General features: G+C 38.7%; 1 protein-coding gene across 13 annotated transcripts in view; it reads right to left on the bottom strand.

Annotated features, from left to right (window-relative positions):
* Nucleotides 1-27,935, bottom strand: part of RBFOX1 (RNA binding fox-1 homolog 1) — a 2,469,250-nt gene that overhangs the window by 589,458 nt on the left and 1,851,857 nt on the right. For all 13 annotated transcript variants that reach the window (XM_054041251.1, XM_054041252.1, XM_054041257.1 and 10 more), the window contains one exon: nucleotides 4,702-4,743. In XM_054041251.1, the coding sequence (XP_053897226.1) occupies nucleotides 4,702-4,743 (42 nt within the window). The remainder of the gene's footprint in view (nucleotides 1-4,701; nucleotides 4,744-27,935) is intronic.

The following is a 27,935-nucleotide window of genomic DNA, read 5'->3' as shown; positions in this document are numbered from 1 at the left end:
ATATTTTCTGTCTTATTATCTATCCCTTTCTTGATGATTCCGAACATTCTGTTCGCTTTTTTGACTGCCACTGCACATTGAGTGGATGATTTCAGAGAACTATCCACAATGACTCCAAGATCTCTTTCTTGAGTGGTAACAGCTAACTTAGACCCCATCATTGTATATGTATAGTTAGGATTATGTTTTCCAATGTGCATTACTTTGCATTTATCAACATTAAATTTCATTTGCCGTTTTGTTGCCCAGTCACCCAGTTTTGTGAGATCCTTTTGCAGATCTTCACAGTCTGCCTGGGACTTAACTATCTTGAGTAGTTTTGTATCATCTGCAAATTTTGCCACCTCACTGTTTACCCCTTTTTCCAGATCATTTATGAATATGTTAAATAGGACTGGGCCCAGTACAGATCCCTGGGGGACACCGCTCTTTACTTCTTTCCATTCTGCAAACTGACCATTTATTCCTACCCTTTGTTTCTTATCTTTTAACCAGTTACCGATCCATGAGAGAACCTTCCCTCTTATCCCATGACTGCTTATTTTGCTTAAGAGCCTTTGGTGAGGGACCTGGTCAAAGGCTTTCTGAAAATCTAAATACACTATATCCACTGGATCTCCTTTGTCCGCATGCTTGTAGACCCACTCCAAGAATTCTAGTAGATTGGTGAGGCATTATTTCCCTCTACAAAAACCATGTTGACTATTTCCCAACAAATTATGTTCATCTACGTGTCTGACAATTTTGTTCTTTATGATAGTGTCAACCAATTTGCCCAGTACTGAAGTGAGGCTTACTGGCCTGTAGTTGCCAGGGTCACCTCTGGAGCCCTTTTTAAAAATTGGCGTCACATTAGCTTTCCTCTAGTCATTTGGTACAGAAGCTGATTTAAATGGTCCAGGTGGCATACCAGAAAAAAGCTTTCAGAAGTCTGACTGATGTGTTATATACATCAATGGAAAAAAATCACTCAATGTGCACTAAATGTGAAGTCCTTTGCTTTCCATTGCAGCCAGTTATATAGCGTTGATGAGTTGGAGAGATCTCAATTAAATAATTTAGACATCATAAACATTAACTTCCAATCAGCATACAGATTAGCACACAAGAGGACATGGATAATAGGTTGAAGAGACAATTGTTTAAGTCATTAACTGGTGGCCAATGCCTTATTCAGCTCTTTAGTACAGAATGGATCAGACACACAACCCTGCTTAATTATTATAATTATTTATCATGTATACAGTGAGAGTACCCTCAGGCCTGATCAGCAGCAGATTTCATTATGTTAGGTACTATACTAACAGACCAAATCAGAAAGCTTCTGCCCTCGATTTAGAATTTAAAAGTAACCAAAGTAGACAAAGGGTCTGAAAGGGATACACCATATGAATAAATTATCAAGGTGACAATTGGCATGTCTTGTTTGATTTTATGTATTTGTATTATGAGACAGAGGTTTAAAAATGTGTTAGCTAACATGTTTAAGAATTACCTATTTTTCCTAGTTTGGACATGGCCAAATAACTCGAAATTAACCATTCCCAACCTGGCTTTATCATCAAGGTTTGATCAGAGCACCTTTTCTTACAACCGCCCAATAAACCAGAGAGCATCACTGCTCTATCTCTAGGTGGAGTATCCTTGACTTGAGAACTGCCTGTCATGGGCCAGGATCCAGGACATTGCCAGTTTGGCAGAAAGGGCTTACTGGAGTTAAGAGGTATAAGTGAGGCTCATGGTACAAGTGCTGGATTGGATAGCTAACAAAGAATTTGTAATATCCTGGCACACATTCATTAAATGAACACTGTGTTCCCAGTGGGAATTTGTTACACAGATATTCTTGAATCACATCCACTGATGGATAGTGTCACACCCCCCCTGGCTTACTTGCAGCATAGGGAGAATATTTAATTAGGACTGTGCTTCCAGTTTACTTAGCTCCAAGCTGGTGTTACTGCAGTCTTCCTGGAACTTTGCTGCCGTGGGATATTCTAAAATTCATATTCTAGAATTTCTAATTGTCTTCCAGTTTTAGTAATTTTGACACAATGACATTAAGAGTTACATGTTGAAATTCACTCAATGACATCCATGTCGAGGCTGCCTTCCCTGCAGTCTCAGCCTGGCATCTGAAGTTAAACTGGTCTCTTTTACCTTTTATGTCATCTCCAGTAGTAAAGGTTTGCCATTTGAATTTCATTGACCATTTACTTTATGTGAATGACCACAGAATTCACCACTTTCTTTCCCAGCCATAGTGACCCTTCAGTACTAACAGTGGTGAAAACCTGTAAGCAAATAAGACTCAGAAAAATTCAGAAATCCAATCTCATGAGTAAGAAGCTGTCATTTCTGACCATAAACGTACGATGGCTTCAATACTGTTTTTATCAACTCCACCCACATTTATTCTTTCATTCAATCAAATCATTCATTCAGTATTCTTTATGTTGTTACGTTAGACAATGTTGCTTCAAATGTAATTTTAGTAGACATAGAAAATTTCTATTTGCCATGTGGAGGCTTTCATAACTTTTTTCAATTAGTGCAGTTCACTTACAGCTTGTGGTAAAGCTCAGTCTGGTTACAAAAAACAAACCCCACCCCCAAAACACCTCTAGTCCACCTGACTGTGAATCAATTTTCAGTACATGGGATGGAAAAGTAACCACTTTCATTTTGTTTTTAGCTTCTTTTATGGTATTTTTCATATTCAGTTATGTTTGGATATAACAATGGCAACACAACATTCTTCATACTACCTTGCATAAATCTATCATAATAATGCTTGGACATCAGGAATTTAACTTGTATACTATGAATATGGTATCTTCCAGCCACTTATTTGTTATTGTATTGGTTGATATATCACTACGAAGGGTTAAATTCAGGCAGGAGCTGACTGGTACATAGACAAGACAGCACATATCCAGGAAGGCACACAAACACCTCTGATAGTGCCCCTCAACCAGAGTGATTACTACATTTTTTTACATTGATTGGATAGAAAAAATGGATTCTAGTAGTTCTAAAACTGTGATGCAATTATAAAATAATTTGAAAAAAAAAATCACATGAAAGAATAGGTATTGCTGTAAAATAAGCTGGAAGAGGCCATTTTACTCAGTAATCAGACAAAACCACACATGCTTATGAAGGATTTGTGAGCCTGCCTCCTTTAAATTTTGAGAGTTCTCTGCCCTCTTTCCTCAATTCAGAGAAGAAAGTTTAATACAAAGAAACAAAAAACTTCTTTTTTGGTTCTAATGGCACTACTTCTTCCCGAGAAGACTGCCCTCCAGTGATGTACAACTCATAGCAATCTTTCAGCTTTGACAATTGGCTCCATTGAGACATTACTACTCTAATGACAAAACAGAGCATCTTCACAGCTCCTAAATCTCCATGTTAACATTAGTGCAGTCACCTAACATCAGCAAGACTAATACCAAGGAAGAAGTATTTTGCCCATTCAAAAAAAAAAAATTAAAAAGTATTCCTCACAGAATACTGCATAGTGAGCAGGATTATCCTAACTGCTTCTTTAATAATTTTGATACATTCCAACTGACTGGTGTGACTGAAAGATCATATCGTTAAAACCAAGTAATAGCTTATAGCAAAAAATTAAACAAAATTTTAAAAGAAACTTCTGATTAAGTTCATGAAACACATACTATGAATGGAATATTTGTTTATATTTATACATAATGCTCTGTAAGCCTTGTCAGAACTGCTGCTGCTTGGTACCAGTCTTATTGCCACAAAAACAAGGCGGTGGTATTTTCTACTTCCAAAAATTAAAAACAAAAACAAAAAAATAAGGAAATAAAAAGAAATATACATCTTCTTACACAGCCGGTGCTACAAAGTTGCCTCTCAACTCTTAATAAATATAGTTTTAGCAAGGAAACACCCAACATAGGGCATGACAAAACTAGCTTTCCCATTGTTTGACCATATTCTTAAAAAATACTTGCTGTGTGTGTATAAATTTTAACACCAGCTTGCACAAGTATTAGAACCTATTAATTGTGCATAAACCTATTGGTGCTGAAAAAGCATCTAAAGATGCATTTGAACAGGTAAAGTTCAAATGCAGCACAGACTGAAATACTTAAGAAAATCTGGTACTTCCATTAAAGGAACAAACAAAACAAAGACGGAGCAACTTGGGTATAGGAACTCCGTTATTTACAGAGCATGCCACAAAACCACAACAAATACATATTCTATAATACTTGAACTCTTCTGAAATTTGCTCTTGATCTTGACATTAATTTTTAACTGAAAACAGGCATCGCACGGACAATGAAAAAAAGAATATCTCAGCATCTCAAACAACCTGGCAATGGGGAAGGTTTGTGAGACATTTGACCTTTATAAGTACTAGGGCTTCATCTTGTACATAAAAAAAAGGACCCGGGTGTCAGACAAATTCCCGAAAAAAAAGTATTCATTGCCAAATCCAAATAAATTATATAAGAAAAATCCATCCATACTGTAATGGTACTTCATAATAAGATATACAATATTAACCAACACAGTCAATAGTAAATTAGCTGAAATGAATATGTTCCTCTCTTGACCCCAAAAGCTGCAGTCCATCTTTCAAGAGAACCTTTTGTTGTGACATGAGAAAGAGTCTGCTTATTGTAGAGTAGGGAAGAGCATTCTGCATATTGTTGCACTTACCCTTAGTTGTTCTCTTTCACAACTCATCTGTTGTCTTGAAATCTACAATGAGAAAAAAATATACAGATTGAAACAAAGCATACCTCTTTTGAAAGGTAAAGCACAGGAAAGTAATAAAGTAAAATTTATAAGGACGTTTTATTGCATTGTGGATTTGGGGGACATATTTGTGTCAAGAAGAAAGTCTCGTTTTCTCATTTACTGTTCTTTGATAACATAAGGCAAAGTACATAGCTACCACAAAACACCATTGTAGTTCTACTAGGTGTAAACAATAACTCACATTCATTTATTGATCCGGACACAGCAGCAAAATGAGGTCAGACACATGGATGGATTTTAAATGACAGAACCAACTTTTATTAAAGTTAAACATATGGGAGGGGAGCTACGTGCCCATCACCCATACTCTTCTATACCAGGCATTTAAGAGATTCCAGTATGGGGGTTACAGGTCTCCTATCATATAACCTGTAATTAGTCGAGGTATGCTTTCAGCCTAGCCCCCAGGACTCAGCTCTTTCTGAGTTCTAGCACACTCCCCCACTCCCCTGCAAGGTGCAGGAAGGTGGGGGACCTTGGCCCCCTGAGTGCCACAATGTCTGACCCTATCCCATGAGCCCCAGGCCAATCAGGAAAATTCCAGGTCTTTTACCTCTGGGAATTGCTCATTTTTTTTCCTTTGAACTGTATTGGAAACCATATGTAAGTTGTGACAAATTAACAGCTCAACCAAGTACATCAGTTAGGTTCTAAGCACATTTCTACTTAACTTACTGTGGCTTTAAGGTGCTGTGAGGAAAGCAAAAAACTCCCTGCATCTCTGCTAACTGGCCCTATGGGAACAAAAAATTCCTTCTTGACTGTCAAATGTGCGATCAGCTAGACCTGAAGCATCTGCCAGGCTGGATTCCCAGTTCCGGGTGAGTGTTGGAACAGAGCTGAAAGAGGCTCTACTTGGCCCCTTGCTCCAGGTTAAATCCCTGAGCTGGAGGATGGTGACCAATCAGCACCCCTACCCCCACAATTGTTGCCAGAGACTCAAAGGTGGGGGATGCAGGAGGAGCTTCCTGTTGTCCCTCAGCAAGACTCTCTCCCCCTTGCTGCTGGGGCTGTCCCATCAAGTCGTCCCCCCCCCACGCCACGTTGAGGCATATGGGTGACATATCGCACAGTATACCTCCAATGACTGTAATTACCTTTCATCACAATTACACTTGGTGTACACACAAAGTAATGGTACAACACATACATAACTAGCAACTGGGTGAACTCCAAAGAAAGTGGAGGTAATCTCCAGTTCAAGGAAGTATCAGAAACTCAGACGCTTTATTTGAAGGGTATCTGAACTATTCAAACCTCTTTGATATACAAAATTTAGATGGCTGTTTCACCAGGACAAACTATCTTAAAAAAATTCTGTACTTCCCTTTTTGAGTCAAGTCAACCATCACAAGAGGAGCCTTCCTCTCTTGATAATTTTACCATTTCCACTTTGTCTTAAGTGGAATCTGTGAAGTGTAGAAGCATTTTTAAATGTTTTTCCTTAAATTTAAACCAAATAAAATATATTAAAACCTTCTAAAAAAAGCCAATTGAGTTCAGTGTGAGAGAAAGAGAGACAGGACTTTCCCTGGGTTTAATACCAAAAATGGTTCACACATCCACACTACAACTCCAAGTAGCACACGAACAAGATAATATTTTCACAGCACACCATACAAATAAAATATTAATCATGGGAAGAATTAATCAACAGATTCCTATGATCCCTTCCATATCTGCTAGTGGTGGGAAACTAATTTTAATGGTACTGGAAATGGGCAGAACTGCTTCCAGTGAATATCCCTCTCCTTCCTGTTTTCTCCAGTCCCAACAGGTTTCCAAGAACCAGAATTAAATTTGAGACATAGGCCAGTGAGGCACTGGTGAGCGGGCTCTCCCTACACGTTTCAGAAATATCAAATATGAGGTTATTATTGCTGGGTCCCCATCGTGACTCCATGGGAATGTTCAGGCATTGATAAAACAACTTGTGAGATAATTATGCTACTAGAGGTAAAGTGGGTCCATCAGGGCAGAATGGAAAGGTTGGGAATTCTATGGGTTTGAAGGATTATATCACCTATATCCCTTATTGCCCCCTATACCCATTCTGCTAAGGGGAGCATGTAAGAGAAAGTCCACAAGGCTCCTGCCTCCCCTTTGGGTTTTTCTACAGATAGGTGGTACAATACAGCATATAGTTATCGAGTTTTGTTTGTTTTTTGTGGGATGGGCTGAACCATTTGCCGAGGTGTTGTGAAGATTAATTAAGAAAATAATTCAAAACTGTTGTAATTATCCACCTTACTGAATATCATTAACTTTGTAAGCATAATCATTGTAGTTTCTTTTTTCCATAACAACCTGCATGACAAATATAATTCACAAGACACTAAATAAAGAAATGTGCAGTAATACTTCTTTATGCTACATTCAGAGGTTCAGAGTACATTTCGACACCACTATGTCAAGCAAGCACTTACAAGAGGGTAAAGTCTGAAGCAATACACATCAACACAAGGTATTTTATTCCCCCGACTGCTGCTGACTAAAAAAAAAAAAAAAACCTTCTTTCAAACAAAAGCAAAAGTATTTATGAAATTCTAAAATCTTTGTCCTACTTAGCAATGGAAAAAATCCTAATAAATAAAAAGCATAACGTTCCTTCCTTATATGAAAGGTACAACAATAAATCCCCTATGCCAGAAAGAAAATTATACAGCACAAAAAAGATCTATGCACATGTTGTTTGTAGTCTCTCTAACATAGCACAAAGAGGAGAAAGGTATTTATCATTGGTCTATATATACATTTTCCCCCAAAGAGTAAAATTAAGTACAGCTAAAGTGACTGTGTCTTGGAGAGTAATTATTCCATTTTTCAAACTTGGTGCTTTTCACACCCATCATAAATGTAGTTAAAATTATAGTAGACTACACTGTAAATATACTTATGTAAGTCCCAAGAGTTAATTTTAGATCTGAATCCACTCTGGATCCATCTATTAGTGTTGTTTATAAAAGGTAACTAAGTTTCTAAAAAAAGTCTGGGGGTGAATCTGGGGACTTGAATTTTTTTGTTTGATTTTTACGGTCTTTTTTTTTTTTTTTTTTTAATAATTACAATTTTCACTTAACTGATACCAGGTAAAATGTTGAGTACTCCTGATTTTAGACAATGGTCCTATAAACATTAACACAAGTGGGTAACTTTACCCATGTGTGTAGTCTCACCGAGTCTATCTAGAACTACAGATGCACATAAAGTTATTCCCACATGTAAGCATTTGCAGAATCCATGTCATAAATAGTCTCCATCATTACAACAGCTAGTTTTTATATAGTGCTATGTAGATCTCAAAGCACTTCCCAAAGGAGGTAAGTATCATTATAACTATTTTTATATAGGTGAAAACAGAGGCACATGGAGGGTAAATGATTTGCTCAAAGTGACTCACCTGGCCAGTAGCAGAGCCAGGAGTAGAACTAAGGTTTCCTGATTCCCAGACCAGTGTTTTGTCCACTACACCACATTGTCTTCCTTTGGAAAATTTGACTACATAGAGGGATAAAGAGTTCACAATATTTGTGCTAATGCCACCTCTGCAACATTTCTCTGGTCACTTCCCTTTGTCCAATCATCAGTAATGTCAGTCTTAGATACCCAATATCCAAGACACATCTTTAGCAAACACCTTTAAAAATAATAAATCCTGAGAAACAGCAACATATGTACTCATCAATCAAAAGCAATACAATTTGCATAAACACACATACACAGTAGATAGTTTAAAGAAAAAAGCTTCATGGAGGTATCAGTTTTCAGGATGCTAGTGCAGTGCAATGCTGCTTATTATACTCAACACAATGGTTGCCCTGCTTCTTTGTCCTTTCCCTTGCTGCTTTGTCATAACCACCTGTGATCTCTGGTCATATGTTTATATGGCAAGCTCTTTGGGAGAGGGGGTTTATTTTGTTATATGTCTATGTAAAGAGCACAATGGACCCCTGATCTCTGATTGTAGGAATACTTGGATTCCCCAATTAAATACTAATATTAATATTAATAGTAAAAAAAAAAGTAGTCACAACATAATATAATCAACACTATGCATCTGAAGAAGTGAGCTGCAGCCCATGAAAGCTTATGCTGAAATAAATTTGTTAGTCTCTAAGGTGCCACAAGTACTCCTGTTCTTTTTGCGGATACAGACTAACACGGCTGCTACTCTGAAACCTATAATCAACTCGTCATCTGCATAGAGATCAATAGGAAATAGAGGATTTAGAACACTGGTGATAGTTAACTTATCATTTAAAAAAATAATAACTTGCTATTTACTTTATAGCACAGGAGATCTGGAGGTAGATAATTTTCACTTCCTGGTTGGGAACTGTTGTTCCTCTGATATACTTCCACTTGCCCTACCTACTCTTCCCTGCCCATACATGTTTCAACACAGCACTGGTCCCTGATGAAATGTGTACATCTATAAGGCATTTATAATCCCCTCTCATTTCAATAGTCACACCAGCTTGGTGTGATTTTAAATGATTGTCCAACATTTAGCTAAAATATAGAGATAATTAAAATTTTAAACAGCTATCGACTGTTCTATCTTGCTCATTTGGAATCTTATCCAAGGATGTCAAGAGAAGAAAACACAATTCATCTTTGCTTCCCACCCTGACACAGTTGGAAAAGGTAGATGAAATATCTAGGTTGTAGCTTTAAGATGTACCATCATTAAAAACAATGTGTCACCCCCTCCCCAAGTATCTGAAGCTGTGGGAAGACACCTTCTCTGTGGACTCCATTCTGCATCTCACCTCACAGCGCCCCGTGAGGTGAGATGCAAATATAAAAATGCAACTTTACATAAATGTATGAAGGACATTTGAAGGCAAATTGGGAGAGACGGAGGAGTGAAAACAAAAACAAAATCCAACCCTCAAACTTGTCTGTAAAAGTCAGAAAAAGGAAAATAGTTAATAGTTTCAAGAAATAGGTCCCACTTGAGAGTAGAAAAACCTTACCTGGCTTCTGGGTGAAAGTCAATGCAAGGGTGGGTGGGGGGAGTGGGCAAAACTTCTTTAGGCACCTTTTGAAAATCCCAGTCTTAATGGTTAAACAATTCATTCCCACCAGCGTACATGTGGTATGTACATATAGGACCTCAGGGACCTTCTGCAAATGGTGGATTGGGTGTATTGGGGCACTGCTTTGTCCTGCACATCTCCACCACCCCCTGGAATACCCTTTCTCTCCAATTATGCCAGAGGTGGAAGGGGGAAGCTGGTGCAGGAAGTGGATATGCTCATGGAGAGTTCCTTAAAGCTTTACAGACCAAACTTCCCTGGAACAAAATATAGAGCATGATTACATGATAATGAATTATTAGGACAGAATTAAGATGGCAAAGTGAAAGAAACAAATAAAATATACATGCTTTTATGTGAATAATCATTTTCAGTATGTTAATAATTAAATTATGAAATTAAAAGGATAAGCGTTGGAAATTTGCATCTCCCCGGAAGGCACAAATACTAAAGGTTGCTCTCCATCCACCTAACCAGTACTATATCTGCTGTCTTTCATTTTTGTCTCATTTGCTAAATGTACTAGCTTAAGAGAAAGACTTTGGCAACCCTAAGCACTTAGTGGAAAAATATAAATAATGCACTTGTAATATGTAAACCTGTATAGATAGACCAGTGGCACTAAAAGCCATAACATATTTAATTTATGACCAAGAGACCTGAGAGAGAAATTTTGAGCATGTCCTCCAATCTGGAAATACATAGCCTCTTAACCCTCTATGACCTTTGTTGTGGCATGCCTCTGGATTGAACCAAATGCAGTAAATTTATTTATTTATTTTGCTTCTTCCCTGTTATTCTAGCTGTTATTTCTAGTTTGTATATAGAAGGTACCTGTTTCTGTATCTCTCACATAATGGACGACAAAGTACCGTTTATTGTTTAAAGGTGATGGCAGAAGTTTATTTGCCAGTGGAAGTTTTGAACGACTTGAACAGGATTACCTTTTTTGTGCATCAGCTGCTATGCACTGCTTATTCAATAAAGACCCATTAGAAATAGAACTTGACCTTCTGGGGTAAATCTCTAATCAGGGCATGCAAATGAGATATGGGTTGGTGGTGTGATTTTGTTTTGTTTTTTAACAACAATTAAATTAAAATTATTTTTTTTAAATAAATGGAGATATCCTATCTCCTAGAACTGGAGGAGACCTTGAAAGGTCATCAAGTCCAGCCGCCTGCCTTCACTAGCAGGACCAAGTACTGATTTTGCCCCAGATCCCTAAGTGGCCCCCTCAAGGATTGAACTCACAATCTTGGGTTGAACAGGCCAATGCTCAAACCACTGAGCTATCCCTCTCCCCCCCCCCCCGGCCCCAAACTGCAGAACATGGTAGGGTTGAGTTATTTTATATTTATTTAGGCAGCCATCCTCTACAGAAGGTTCTCAAACTGCAGGTCATGACCCCTCAGGGAGTCACGAGGTTATTACACGAGGGGCCATAAGCCGTCAGCATCCACCCCCAAGCCCCGCTTTGCCTCCAGCATTTATAATAATGTTAAATGTAAAAAAAGTGTTTTTAACTTATAAGCAGGGAGGTTGCACTCAGAGGCTTGCTGTGTGAAAGGGGTCATCAATACAGAAGTTTGAGAACCACTGCTCTACAGGGATTTGCAAGCACAGACTCCATGCTTGGAACCCATATAAGTTCTGTGATAGGGTGCTCGGAGGGAGGGATGTCCTAGTGGTTAATGAACCCAACTTCCAGCCCCTTGCCGCTCCTATCAGTGACTGGACAATAGGAGCCACACCTCAAACTGAAGGGACATATAGGTAGGAAGTAGCCCTGGGAAGTGGATCTGGACTCGCAGCAGGGAGCACCAAGCAGTGTCTGATCCTGATCCTAAACTATGAATCTTCTGCTCTCCTACCGTACCTGGGCCTAGGCTATTAAGGAGGTGAAGTAGTGGGACTTGGGCCCTCCCTCTCCACCAGGTCCGAGCCCAGTAAAAAGCAGCACCCGCAGGATCCTCCCTGCAGCAAATCCCAATCCACTGCCCTGGGCTACTTCCTACATGTCCCTTCAGTATGGGGTATAGCTAGGGTGACCACTCATCCCGAATTGGGCGGGACAGCCCCAAAATGCAGAGTTCAAGTCGTGGTCCCTGGCTGAATGACTCTGGGACAGCATTTGTCCCAGATTCCCTGCAGCACTGCTACATGCCTGCCCAAGGCTCAGGGGCAGCACCAGCCTCTGATACCCGCTTGCAACAAGGCCCCACTCCCTCTCCCCCCAGAGAGCTGGGTAGTAGTAATAGCTGCCAGGGAGCCCAGGCCACTGTGGGGAGCCCCTGACCTGGATGGATGACACAGGCTGGGGGCTGCTCTTGGGCCCTCAGCCCTCCACCCAATGCAGAATATACTGTGCAGTATGAAGGCTACTCTAACAAGCAGGGCCGGCTCCAGGCACCAGCTTGTCAAGCAGGTGCATGAGGCAGCCACTCCGGAGAGGGGCGGCACGTCCAGCTATTCGGCGGCAATTGGGCGGACGGTCCCTCACTCCGGCTCAGAGTGAAGGACCTTCCGCCGAATTGCCGCTGCAGATCATGATCGCGGCTTTTTTTTTTTTTTTTTTTTTTTGGCTGCTTGGGGCGGCCAAAACCGTGGAGCCGGCCCTGCTAACAAGAGTTTCCAGGGTCAGGCCCTATGACCTTAGGTTTACTGAGATCACCATTCTCATTCTTTTTTCAGAATTTGAATAAAAGGAAGGATGCTTTCTTAAAGGAGAAAAAGCTAGTTTGCTTTTATTACCTATATTTTAAATCACTGATTGCATGATAGAGATGTAAATGTGACCTGATTCTGATCACAGTTACAACAGTTTTACACTGGTCTAACTCCATTCGCGTCAAAGGAGCAATTCCTGGTTTAAGTGAAATCAGAATTAAGTTCACAATATCTCTTCGGTGTCTTATTCAGTACATGGGCTTTCTGCACCAGATACTTACTAGCCACTACAAAAAGCCAATCAAAACATAGAATACTGAGTGAAAACAGTGCAAGTTATATTTTACTGGATACTGTAAAACAGTTCATACTCTTTCACAATACTTGCATAATATAGCTATCATTTTCTTTCATTAGATGCTCTCCTGACAGTGCCAGTCCTCTTCCTTTAACCATCAAATGCTTGTTTTTACTTACCACTATGCATAAAAAATGCTGAGTGGCTCAAGGAAATATACATTGCACTGCCATCTGCTGTATGTTATGTAGAAATATTCATCTCCCTGACCAGCATGAGATTTTCTAATCCCAAATTTACATTTTACCACATTAGCCGTATTTTCAAAATTATCTCAGCTGAAATCAGAAGAGATAAAGTGTTTCAACAGAAACATGCTATAGCAAAACAAAAATGTGGTTAATAATGCAGGGTGTGGGGCGTAATTTAAATTTGATCAATGTTGTGCCAAAAACCAAACCAAAACAAAGCCTGTCCCAAGAGCTCAACAGCTAAACCAAGTTCAATGCAACAGCAGAGGAGATATTGAAATACTGGGAATGCCATATAGGCAATCACATTTAAAACGGAGTAACTCCCAAAATAGATAGGGATATAGGAGCCTTTTAGGGGGCAGCGGGGTGGAGGGCGGGAGGGTATAATACATTAACTGGGATATATTTCCATGAACTAAAAGGATGACATAAAGAAGGTGCAAAGATGGGCATTTACAAATATTCACCATTAATGGAACATGGCATTAAATACATTATATTATATACCATGTGGTCACAGATGCCTCAGTTATGGAAAATAAACATGGCACATGTATTTTGTACATTGCAGGAGACTGGAAGTTTATGTACAGCTGGAATATAATCAATGGACAAATTATCCATCAGACCCAGCAATTCTTTTGATATTCAGATAGAGGGTTTCAGGACTTTCAGATGTCCTGTTAAGAAAATAATATGGCTGTACAGCCAATTACACATAATACCAAGAATGCTCCCTCTCCATGTGGAAATCTGGACTCCCCTCCATGGTTTCCCTTTCATCTGTACATAGCAATAAGGTTTTGCCACATGTGTAATTGCTGGAACTCCATATACGCCTTATCTGAAGTAAGCCTAATAAGATGACTTGGTGCCAAGAACCTATGGACCTCTGATGACTGCCAGGCCTCTGCTGGGAAGGAGTGTATATATGTGCACACCCATTTCAGGGTAGAATTCTGCCTGAAGCAGGTAAAACTTCAAGTTTATTTTGGCTATGTGTGCCCCTACAGCTGTACAAAGTAACTCATTTTCAACTTGATAAATGGGGTTGTATAATGACTATTAACTGTATTATGGCAGTGCCTACAGGCCAGGACCCCATTTATTCACACATTCCTGCTTCTGCTATCGGTCTGTAGTTTTGACAAAATATTTTATACTTGCTGATGCATTTCTGTGAATATGTTTTGGGCAAAATTGGCTCAAGTCCCATGCACTGCATTTAACATATTCAGATACTCAAATCTTGCATCATTGGTGAGCCTATTTCTATGGGAGGAAATTGACACCCGACATAGAAACTCAGACTGAGCATGTCCAGCGACAGAACATTACAAGTGTTACAGACCTCCTAGTAATTTGGTAAATGCACATGGGGAATCCTCTATTCTCCCATAAGAGCTAATCTAAGGATTCACATCAGCTGTCCCCTGCCAACTATGCAATCATTTTACAGTACTTAGCAGAATACTCCAAAACAGCACACAGGTCCCCTACAGGAGAATCTTACCAGGCTTTGCAATGGTAAATGTAAAAGAAATGTCTTGAAACGTGCATAAGTCACAATCTACTAAAGCTGTGATCTTTACCCATACTAAGTTGCTCATTAAATGCCAAATTCATTGGTTCCTGCAACTGGAATACTTTTAATTTTGCCCCACCTCTGGTTCAGCTGAGGTACAGTCTTCTCTGTGAGATCATCCAATGACACCAGATGAACAGTGAACCTTACCGATTTTGGGGGGTGGGGGGAAGGAAGAGGGGCGCGTTTTGTTTTTCTCTTGCAACTCAAGATGGTCCTTCAAATAGTTTCAATCATATTAGATTTACATACATTTAAGGTATTACAGATAGGAGAAATTGGGTTACCCATGTTCACAGCTACAGTATGTATTTTAATTAGGTTTTGAAATGTAATGAACTGGTGCTTTAAGATTGAAAACAGAAAAAAAAATATTTGCAACAAACCTAGAGGTCCCTGTATCAAAGAAAAAAAATACAAGTAATATTCTAGAAGAACTTGTGTGGTAAAATCTTGAAATTAAATTCTGCGAATGTGCTATGGAACAATCCCAAGAGAAACCTTATCTGTATTTAATATTCAAATAAATACTCTTTTCCTGCATATAACAATAGCTATATCATATTAATTAATTTACTTGTGTAACACTGTAAGTATCATAAGGAATAATCAAAAAGTAAAGTCACTGTGCTAACAAGAATAAATAGACACTACAGCAGACATAATGGGAAATGCTGTGATATAAAGGCAATAGTGGGAAAAGAACTAAAGTATGTTTTAACTTAGTATTCAAACATTATCAGAGGTTGATTGGCTTACTGCATGCATTACATATTACCGTTTATTGCAGCAGTAATTATTTTCCTTTACCATGAAAACATTATTATTAGAATATATTCCTAAATATATGTTCCAGGGTGGTTTTTGGAAAAAGATGTGTCTCCTTACTTAAAACCTCTAGCTGTTGAAATTGACACGGCTAAATTAATGAGGAAGGACTGCTCATGTGAGCTTAAAGATTAAGACAACAATTATTCACGAGTATCAGACATACCCACCAGCCTTATAACCGAATCCTGAGGGTATGCCTCAGTTACTACTGAGCCCTTACTCCAAAAAAAATCCCATTCACTTCAAGGACTTCCATGGAGAATTTTGGTTTAAATATGACTAAAGTACTACTCATTTCCAAAACAAAATCTTAGAAACTTAGATGAAAGAAAGACAATGACGCAACTTTGCAAGACTAATTCTAGATGGATGACCAAGAGAAAAGCCCTGATACCTCCAAGCATAAGACATATTGAGACCATCATGTGATAATATCACACACACACAGCATGTGGCCACAAAAGCAGAGCATAATTCACAGTTTCCATCTCGATACTGAGAAACATTGGAACAGAGTTGAGACATCCTATGCATGAAAACTATCACTGCCACCAGGGAAAGGAATTCAAGTGTGGAATTCGCAATAGATACAATGATCAAAATGCGAAAGAACGACCGAAACAGATTCCTGATGGTCTTTGATGCAATGCTGGTGTAAATCTATTTGAATTAAACAGGAAAGATTACTACTTAGAGAACTATTATATTTGTAAATAACGGAAGAACTAATTCTGCTCTTCATAAAACCAATGTAATTCTGGAGCAACTCTACTGAAATCAATAGAGTTACTTTAGATTTAGGCACACAGGAAAATACAGGAATTATTTGGGCAACCTGTTCAAAGGAGATTGCTGCTTTTGTACTTAGGCCTTTGGTTCTGTGCACAGTCCCCAAGAGGTGGGGGCAAGATGGTGTGAAGCCTTCTTCAGTTCCTACAATAAGGTCAACACATAGCAGCAGTTTGGACTAGTTTTCAAGAAGGTTTATTCTCTGTAGCAGAAGCAAGTGTATAATATATTTATGGGAACTTTTACTCAACTGTCTGCATTATTAAAAAGAGGAGCTATGGATTATGAACTCATGGTAGATTATTTTTTAATGTTCACAAAACAGAAAAATAATTGGTAAAATTGCTTTGTGACTCAAGCTCCATTGCACTGTAATATATGCCACATACTGAAATAGCATTATGTCAACAGAACATTGTTGTGAGTGACAGCATGTCTTAAAGAATATTGGACAAAGTTTAACCCTAGGGTAACTCCATTTATGACAATGAAGGTACACCACAGCTACATTTGGTTCAGTGTGTTACTGACCAGAATATGGTGAAAAACTACAGTCCTATAAAGTTACAATATTTACATTTCATTTAGGGCTAGAATGAGCCTAACCCTGAGTGAGGAGTAATTACTCTGCTCCACAAGTATCCCTGGGAAGGAATCATTATTTGGACAGCCAAAATTTCTCTGCTGCTCTTCTCTTATGCCAAAGGGAAATACGTTTCTATAGTCCTTGAAAGAGTGCAGCTTACTTCTGTATTGTCCCTGGCCATCAAGTGAAGAGAATGAGGAGCAAGACCAAGGCTCCTATCACTCCACATCACAGCAAATACCCAGAAAACAAGGGCCTGTGCTCTTTACCATAGCAGCATCGAACAGTTGTGTAGACCAAGCAACAGAGTAGGATGGTGCCATAATTACTCCCTTGCTAAATCAAGTAGGTCAAAGACACAATCTAGCTCTAAAAGAAAAAACAAAACAAAACAAAAAAACCCAACACTAGCTGCTTTTACGTACTATTAAAATGTATTAGAAAGAATGTTCAAGTACAATTAGTAATACATTCTTAACGGTGGTACTACAATGTGCCACAATGAAACAGCTGTTATTTCCCAGGTATTACTACAGATTCTCTAAAGAAACCTTGTTGCATAAAATAACTTTAGAGATGGTCACATACTAAGGTCTATTAGGATATATATTTTTCCCGTGCCACAAAGTTGCAGGTTTACCTTGAGTAGGGTGAATACTTCTCAGTAATGTCAGGAGCATCTGGCACAGTTAAACATTTTTTGTTTATCTTTTTAATGGGGAATAGCACTAGAATCATTAATATCTCTTACCTAACCACAGAAAAGTAAAATAAACTTTATATTCATTTTATGTAACCAGCTTCAATGAGGTTTCATCCAACCTCCAGCATACATCTAGGGCTTTAATCAGGATGGGAGCCCCATTCAGCTAGATACTGTACAAGTTACAGAACAGAAGACAGTCCCACTGGCTATTCCAGGATCTTGGGCTTCATTTGGGGTTTCCAACTTGGTCCCTCAGCATTGTGATACATCCTTGCAGTTCGCACTCTACTGGATAGGGACGAGCCATCCAGATCCCCGAAATACATCCAAGGTCTCCCTGGATCACGACCAGCAAGCAGCCTTAATGCTTTCATCTGATTGTGAATCCAGCCCTCATAGCTTTAGATTGTGCCATACTGCATGGTTGTGTTTTAACTTCCATTTCTATGGCATCTAAGAGGATAGGGTAACCAAATTCTATCAAGTTTCAGATTCTGGTTCTGGATAGTCTTCCTTATATCACAGTATCATTACTATTCTTTCCTTGTGCCCAGGGCTGGCTCCAGGGCTTTTGCTGCTCCAAGCGGCGCAAAAAAAAAAAAAAGTCGTGATTGCGATCTGTGGTGGCAATTCGGCAGGAGGTCCTTCGCTCTGAGCGGGAGTGAGGGTCCGTCCGCCGAATTGCCGCCAAATAGCTGGACGTGCCGCCCCTCTCCGGAGTGGCCGCCCCAAGCACCTGCTTGGCAAGCTAGTGCCTGGAACCAGCCCTGCTTGTGCCCAACAAAGAACAGCTCTGTAAGTTCTCTCACCAGCCTCTGAAATTCAAAATCTAGTCCCTCCTTCCCATCTCCTAGGTTTGGAACTTTGCTTGTCCTTTTATTGCCAATCTAAACTTACAGAAATTTTTCAGTTGGTTTTCTATATAATTAATGAGTAAAGAGTATCATAATCCAAGATGCAGAATTTTTATCCTATTCTGTATTTAGATGCTCATTTCTCTTCTTGAATTCATCTGTAGCTTGTCACTAAAGGTTCTGATGTATTCATTTCCACCAGTTTTGTTGGATAGGTTTAATTTTTAGTTTTTTAGCACAAGTACACTTGACTGTCAAACTTTCTTATATTAGAGTTTATCCCATCAGGTCAGGGTTGAGGCTGATCACCTGTGCTTTAAATGGGCTTTTTCAATGGCTAAACAGAGAGCTACAGTTTCCAGGGCTGCCAATTCAAAACCTTTCAACAGCCCAAATTCACTGCTCTTAAAAAACACCAAATCAACCTCCTGTCTGCCCCCCCACACACCCTAAAATAAACACCAATAAATCCTTTGCTTTCCTCTGAAGTTTATTTCAACTAAACTGAGCGCAGTATTAGCTTCCAGCACAACATCAATTCTTTACAGTATCAGGGGGGAGGGCACTCAAATATAGAGTTAATGACCACAGCCCCTTCCCAACACTTTCCACTACAAACAGACTGGCCAACAGATGCTACTGTTGTAGCTCAACGTACAGAAGAAGCCAGTAAGAAGTCAGCATTTTCCTGCACATATCTCCTGTGCCAAAACAGGGATTATACAGAGATGATTCAGATACCACTGTGTAATAGTTGGCTAATACTGTCTTTTTAAGCAATGACCAACAGAGCAGTGGAGTTTCTTTCCATCCAGGTGAGAGTATAAACTGCTCTTGCAAAGCTAAGCAGCACAGAGTTAACCTTCACACCCCAAGGCCTAGAATTTGAACTCACATTGTCACACTTGCAGTGTGTTACATTGATACTATGCCAGCACTTTCAGAACACACTCCTAGACACTCTTTTAAACATTCATTCCCTCCAAAACTGCAAATTAACCAGATCCTCAAGCTTTATGCACTCACTGATCGACCAATTCTCCAAGTCTAAAATATGTTTAAAAAAAAGCTTTCAAATCGTATTGTTAGATTTATTCCTCATATGTATCATTTTTAAAAAAATGTTAAAAACATGTAAAATAAAATGAGATTCTATTAACCAATGAAGAATATATGATGTACGATTTCAAGCTTTTTTCCCCAGAGGTCAATGCACCAGTGCCATTTCAACATCGTTGCAGAAAATGACAAAATCTGCTATGATGTATATAATACAGTACCCCGGAATCTAAATGATTCACTCATTTGAAGATCTAAACTTCATCAAAACAAAAATATGCATATTATTCAGACAAGGCTACAGTGTGCTATTTGCATGTGATCAAAACTAAGGGCTTGCCTTGACCTACCTCCGGCTCACCTGCAGGTTTTCTCTTAAACATGTTTCATGTTCACCCCCCAACTAACCTCTATTAGTGTTAAAAGCATGGTAGCCACCACACTCTGAGATATAAGGAAGACCTCAAGGGAACTGCAGTGAAGATGTGCAATCACAAGTAATCACTACAATTGTGATGACATCTCCAATCTCTTCCCAGAAGCTCCTGACTGTCAATCTACCTCTGCTCAGCTCCTTCAACCCCTTTGCTGAGATCTTGGCTTGCAATTTCTGTTTCTCCAGCTTCACTCATCTGTTTTTTGATACAGCAGAACAAGCCCTTGTGTCACATTGCAGTCATCTTGCTATATGAACACACATGAATGTTGGTATGGCTTTGGGCTGAATTGAGCAAAACCCACAACTTTAAGTGTACAAAGAGAACAAAGCAGCATACCAAGTTGTCGCACTCTTAATCTTGGGATAAGCACTCAGTGTGTGTGTGTGTTGGGGGGTAATTTTACTCCCTCCTACTGTCCAGTGTGGCTGCATAAGAGCTTGTCACACCTTAGTCTTGTGAATTTCAGAATTTAAACCACCTTATATTTCTTTCCAAAGTTAGCAAATGTTCAAGCTCTGAATTAGTTTATTAATTGAATATATAACACTTTTAATGTTATATGATGTAAAAGCAATTCTTTTAATCTAACTGCCTAAAACACTAGGACCAATTTTTATATTTTAAAGTAAAAATCTCATTTATCTCATTTACTGTGACAAATTAAGCAGCATTTAAAGAGTTCTCATCCTTTCTATCTTGCTGCGTGATGTTACTTGCACAGTTTTTAGAAAGGTATCTGCACAGTAATTGTTTTATACTCACATTGTATAATGCCAATAACAGTTGCTATTGTGATAGGCATTATATGAAAACAGTCTTTGGTAGACAAGGGAGAGGAATGTAGTAAATATATACAGAAACAAAGTGTAATATTTTACTACACTTCAGCACTAAAAGGTAACATCCATATAGCATGATTGGTTAATAAGACTATGTCAAAGTAAATGTGGGTATAAGTGAAGTAAAATATTTTATGTTTTTAGCACAAAATTAAAGACAATGAGGAACAGGAAGAACATGCAGAACAACATGGCAATGAGGTTGTATAGTATAACCTCCACAGTTATATTATATATCTGAATATATCTACCTGTATGTAGGAACGTATAGTGACTGGTATTCAATCAAGCCATCTAACAGTTTACACACTTTTTGGGGAGAAAAGTATCTAATATCCAAATTAACTGGTGTGTAAGTCAGTAACTACTACTTATGGAATACAGTGAAATTTGCCTTAAGTAACTAATCAAAGGACACACAAAATTTGGTTGATTAATGGAGGTTGCATTCTAGTTAATGTGGAACAGAATTGCAGTCCCAATGTTTGGGGAGTCTTTGGAATAATCTTTTTAGACAGGAGGTGATTCAAAAAGAGTCTCCTATAGTTTTTTTGGTTTTCCCCCCTCCTTTCCTTTTATTGTGGCAAAAAGCTGACAAAGGCTGCTGTCTGTGCACGAGAGAGAAATCAGTCTAAAATGGGGTTAAAACCAGTAAAACATGTCAAAATTGAATAACTGCCTCATGGAGGTGGCAAACAAGGCATTTTCTAGGCCATTGAGTCACTTTGCAAAAGAATATGGACCATTAAGGACACTAATTCAAGTAGTTTCCTTGTGTATTGAACAATAACCTTCAAATTAAACTCTCAGAGGTGCATGGGTTCGTGTGTGTGTGTGTGTGTGTGTGTGTGTGTGTGTATGGGCAAAGGATCTAACATTGTAAACACATTTTTGTCTGTTGGGCCTTAGCTACCTATAGGAAACACAACATTTAAATTGTCCATGACAGTTTCCTTTGCAGAGCAGCATAATCCCCTGGGTCTTGATCAGCCCTTGCTTTGGTAAAACACATGGGAAGAGTCCCAAGCACAGAAAATGTTTGCAAGGAGACTCCAGCAAATTTCTGCTGGGGTTTGCCTCCACAGGTATTGACACTGACATCCAAATTTAATTAAACCTAGGGATCCACGGAGACCAAGACGAATCACACAGCTCCACTGTGCTTCTGCATTAACTCTAACTCCCAAAGCAACTCCCAGGCCCCACCCACCCATCCATCTTTGCAGCACCACTCCATTAGACCCATGCTTTCAGCGACTCCTCTTGGTTATGGCTGACCAGAGTGTGACTCACACAACAGATAATACAACCCTGGCTATATTGCATTTTCCAGGAAATTTCCAATGAGCTATTTCCCCTCCCACTATCGCTCTGTGGAATCCAGAAGCAGCCTCACTGGGGTACGTGGGAAAAGGGGGATAATGCTAAAGAGGCTGCTAACCACCTTTTCCACACAGGAGGTGGGAGGTCCAAGTGCAGCATGCACTCTCCAAGAATATACCTGGTGCTGGTGGAATGACTATCTGGGCCACAGTCCTTTGGAAACAGTGGCCATTACACACAGATGCTGTTTTGGCTTCCTAGAGATGAGACTACTGCGTAAGCAGTATTCTACTATATTTTATAGTGTGTGTGTGTGTGTGTGTGTGTTTTGCATTCCAAGCTTTGGGCCAAGATTGATTTTATTCCCTCATAATATTTTATGGTTATTAGACTGCAATAAATTTTACTTAAGTTAGCTCTGGATTTAAATATGGCAAAATGGAAGGGCGCCAGATCTACAGTATACCAAACCTTCGGATTATTTGTGATTTTTTTTTAATGTTACATTTTGTAACAAGACACTGTGTATTTAGTTTAGAAGCCTACCCTTCCAAAAGGCCAAGGGAAGGTTTGTAACATTGGAAGCAGATATGCACTGCTGGTCTAGTTTCTGCTTGCACCTTAACAGCTGTTTTGTTTTTTATTTAGAGAGAACAGTGTTGCCACCATCTGTTTTTAAGAGGGGGAAAAAGAGTTCTGCCCAAACAAGTTAAAAACAGAAAGGACTGAAGCAGAAAAAAAAGCAAACTGTTGGAATGGAAACATGGTCAGCTTGAACAGAAAATAAAATTAGGAATGAAACCGTCAGCATTTTAAATGGCTTTGCTATCATTGTCTAAATAGCCATCTGTGACAAATAAGCAAGACAAACATGAGCCTTCACCAAGGAGGGAAGTTCATAGTCACTTTTTTGAAAATACTTCTGAATCAATGATACAAAGAGTATATGCACAACCTCTGTTTTCCATCATCAAAGAGCACTGTCTGAAATTAATATTTTTCATAACAGAGATGGTGGGTAGAAAATAAAATAACTGGACTAGTTATTAAAACACAATTATTGATTATTTCATATATTCATACTATAGATATAAATGATTCCATTCTAGCAATGCACATAGGAGAGCATACTAAGTTTAAGTTATCAAGACCTAAGTTTGAAGATGTGCCATTGGGCTGCCTATAATTTGACAAAGTCAAAATTTGATCAGCTCTGGATCAGTTGACAATGCTATATAATAGTATCCAGATTTAAAGTGTCATGTTGTCTGGATTATAAGTCAAAGCGCAGCTTGTTAACATAATTAAAAATGATTTTGACAAGTTCGCCTGCTCTCAAGTTATTAACAAAACCTTGTCTGCTCTCAATGCTCATCAGGACTTGGAGGTTTGTATGTCAGAGTAAACTGTGGCAAACCATGGGGATGGGGAGGGAAGGCAAGCAAGCAAGAGGGGGAAAAATGCTTTTCACTTTTATATCTGCATCATCTTAACTGATCCCAGCAGAGTCTCTCATTCAAACAGCTTATTGACAAATGAACTTGGAGGATCTTACTTTCACTAGTGGTTGTTTTCAACAGTGGCTTTCAACCTTTTCAGACTACAGTACACTTTTCAGAAGTCTGATTTGTCTTGTGTACCCCCAAGTTTCAACTCACTTGAAAACTACTTGCTTACAAAATCAGACATAAAAATACAAAAGTGTCCAGCTCACTATTACTGAAAAAATGCCTACTTTCTAATTTTTACCATATAATTATAAAATGAATCAACTGGAATATAAATATTGTACTTATATCTCAGTGTATAGTATGTAGAGCAGGATAAACAAGTCATTGTCTATATGAAATTTTAGTTTGTACTGACTTTGCTTATGCTTTTTATGTAGTCTGCTGTAAAAGCAGGCAAATATCTATATGAGTTGTATCTATATGACCTGTGTACACCCTGGTTGAGAACCACTGATTTACAATACTTTGGGGCATGAGAAAGAGCTTCTCCTTTTCTCTAGAGGAAAATGTTAACTCTTAACACTCAAGTACTTGAAGTTCTATACACTTCATTACAGGGTTATTAATACATTCTGTACATTGTTACATATTTTATTTTAAAAATCAAGTCTCCCTAACACAGAGGTACTGCCTATAAATAGGTAAGGCAGATATTGTTCCACCTGCAGCATTAATGTTAACTGCTTAGTGTGGGAATGTCACGTTACTTGTTGCTGTTCAGGTAGAATCAGATGCTGAGCCCAGCATTAAAATCTCTGCAGTCCATTCTTCCACATACTAAGTTTTAGCCATGTGTAAAGATGCTTTTTTACATACATTCTGAAAAACCATTAAAGAAATACTGGGATTAGCTTTCTAGCAGATTATAAAAAAGCAACATGTAACGCAGGATGTTTTTGGGGGGATACTTGAAGAATGGCACAACAACTAAGGCCAGTCATAGGCTATGATACTGCAAAGACTTAAATACATGCTTAGTTTTATTCAATGGGATTACTTTGTAAAGTTAAGCATGTACCTAATTTTTTGCAGCATGTGGTTACTGGGTTGTTAACTTTACACACAAAGGGAGATATCTAACAGCTTGGTCTGGAAAGAAAATGCACAAGAAAGCATTATCGTACTCAGCTCATTGCTTTCTGTTGATGTCGTATGGTTGTCTGTTATTACTTCAGTGTCTTGACAGGAAATGCCTGCACTGCAAGAACACTTGCCTTCATGTTGAGATGTTTTGACTTTATGCCTCAAATAAATTTTATGATCTATTACAGAAAAAATAAGATCTGAACTCTTTCACTAAAAGTTCATAGAATTATTCATAGCAGCTTGTTGGTCTATTGGGATTAGTCAAAACTTAAAAGGAAACCCAATATTTCTATTCTAATACTGCATGCACAGCTTTCCAGCAATTATATAAAAAAACACTGCTCTGTGCTTTCCTTTACACAGGTTGGCTTGAAATTAATTGTCCCAGAAAGAATTAAAATCCACTAGGTCTTATTTACTGCTGGAACATAATTCATGAAAATTGTATTCAACTTAATAGAATTCCCAAGAGACAAAAGAAAGGAACAAAGACTTGGGGAAGGGGAAGGTTTGTTCCACAGCAATTATTTAACACTGTATAGTTTGAATTCTGTCTTTTTCCTTTATGAGAGGAAGGTATACAGTTAAGTTTTAATGCTTAGTGTAATCACGAATCAAAATGTAAATTAATATTCTGGGCTTCCTATAAATCTCATTTAGATGAGAATTTAAAATTGTCTCTACAGTTGTTGTACCATCAGGTTCACAATAAGGTTTCCATTCTAAAGCCTACTTTCAGTTTATAACATATGGGTTTTAAAAGTGAAACTTAGCTCAGATGCTCTATTCCTATTTCCACTAAATAGAAAAAAAAAGGTACTATTGAATCAATTGACACAAAATTGTTTTTGTCATCATTTTTAGACTTTCTTGACCACATAAGCTAACAAAAAGATTTTTAAAAGCTAAATTTGTCTAGGTTATCTGTACTAAATGCTGCCTTTTGATATATAAAATAGATATCATTTCAATGTTTTATTTTCTTATCACTGAAAATGACTTTGACAGAAAGTTATAACTTCACTGTGTCATAAGGAAGGACCCCATAGATATGATACGTCACTGGAAGTGTCACACATGATGTCCAGTGACATAATGCTTCCACTGAAGTGAAAACCTTCAAAAATGATAGGACTTCAGTGCAACTCTCATCAGTGGCAGTGTTATTTTCTTTGCCTTTGGGTCAGAAGGCTATATCACCAAATATTTCTAAGTGCATGCAAAGTAAGAACTCACAAAAAACACGCTTAAAGAATAAAATGCAGATTCTCTTCTCAGTACAGCAATGCAAACCATGAGTAATTCAATGAGTAAACTTAAAGAAATTCTTTTAGTGTAAAACTGGCCTAAATGAAGGAAGAATCATGCCATAAGATTATTAGAAATCAGTAAAACCAAGGAAATTTAGATTTAACCTTAAATTAAATTAGGCCTGTGACGCTGGCAGACAGGTGCCAGTTCATGCCAAGGCCTTGGGCCTCACTGTATGCTGCCAAATACATAGCTGGAAAGCAGTCTGGCTTACCTGTAGGTTACTATAGTTAACAGATATACCTCTACCCCGATATAACGCGACCCGATATAACATGAATTTGGATATAACGCGGTAAAGCAGCGCTGGGGGGGGGGGGCAGGGCGGGGCTGTGCACTCCAGCGGATCAAAGCAAGTTAGATATAATGCAGTTTCACCTATAATACAGTAAGATTTTTTGGCCCTTAAGGACAGCATTATATCGGGGTAGAGGTGTATTAGTGTTATAAGAGTTAGTTCAGCGTATAGACTTCATGGAATGCTTGTAGGATGTTGCATGTATTAATCTTACTTATAATACCTCTATCCCATGGTATAAAGTTATATTGAGTGTTTGCATTGTAAATCTCTGTAACTGTGTAACTCAAACAGGAAAAGCAGCATTATTTAAAGTAAAGTGCAGGTCCTGTACACAACATGGCCCACTGAAAGCAAATGAGGCATTGTGTAGCATCAAAGGACAGAGACCTTGTTGACTGCATTCCTCATTCCCTCCAAGAATGGGAGAACTTCACATGAACTAATCTCATCAGCTTGAATTCTGGGGTGAAGGGAATAAAAATCCTGACAAGGAGAAACTGGGTCTCTTTATGCTATCTGGACTTTGAGGGGAAAGCTTCCTAAACATAAGCAAGAGCTCCCCATGCTACTTGGCATGGGTCAACCCTAAATGACATAGTGGTTTATTATAGAAGCTTATATAACCTGTTTAAATATAAAACTAACTCATTTGTGTATGTGTTTATCTGCTTTAACCTCATAAATAATTCATATTTCTTTTCTTAGTTAATAAATCTTTAGTTAGTTTATTACAGGACTGGAAATAGGCATTGTCTTTGGTTTGAGATCTGAGTGCAATTGACCTGGGGTAACTGACTGGTTCTTCATTGTGGTTTTTGGTGTAAAGTAACCATTTATCACATAGTCCAGCTTGCCTAGAGACAGCTCAAGGGGACTGTCTTTGACTCCACTGTAAGATTGTCATAGTGCTTTAGTTGTTCACACTTGTTACTGGGTTGGTGAAATCTAATTATAGAGCATACAACCAGTTTGGGCTTCTGCCCTTCTTTTTGACAGTCTGTCCAGTCTGCCAGCGTGATGGGGCCGAATTCATTTCTCACGTAACTTTTCTGATTTCACTAGGGTTATGTTTCAACAGGGCTGCATTTCACCAAAGAGAGGCAAACAACCCAGACTCACTGCAATAATGTGAAATGGAGTAACTTTCAGACAGTCTAGGCCTCACCCCTAAACTTGTTCCTTTTTGTTTTTGACAGTGCCAAACTTACAGCATCTCTATATAAATACAGGTGAATTCTAAGTCTGACAGTATATCTATGTCAGTAGAAACTACTGCTTGTTAGTTAAGAAATCACATTATACTAGCAAACCTTTGACTATCAGGCACAAAATAGGACTGCTGCCCCTGTAAGCCAGGTCTCAAGCAGTAGTGTTCCAGTCCCAACACCCTGTAGCCAAATGGAAACAGCAATCAGAGAATGGCCTACATAAACCTAATGCAAATGAGAACAAAGCCAACACAGAGCATTGTTCCCCATTGGCGTGCGGGTTCTCAGGTTCCTTTCAAATCACTGGCTGCACTGGGGAGAGAGTAAGCTGTGCCAGGTCTCCAAGGAGCATAATTGTAGTGGCACTGTCAGGCATGTTGGGGACGTAGAGCCTTGACTTCTACCATAGGCCTGGAGAGAGGCTCTGCGGAGCCTGAAT

Source organism: Malaclemys terrapin, chromosome 10, assembly GCF_027887155.1.
Source record: "Malaclemys terrapin pileata isolate rMalTer1 chromosome 10, rMalTer1.hap1, whole genome shotgun sequence".
In the NCBI taxonomy this organism is placed as follows: Eukaryota; Metazoa; Chordata; order Testudines; family Emydidae; genus Malaclemys; species Malaclemys terrapin.
This window is presented reverse-complemented; position numbering and strand designations above follow the sequence as displayed.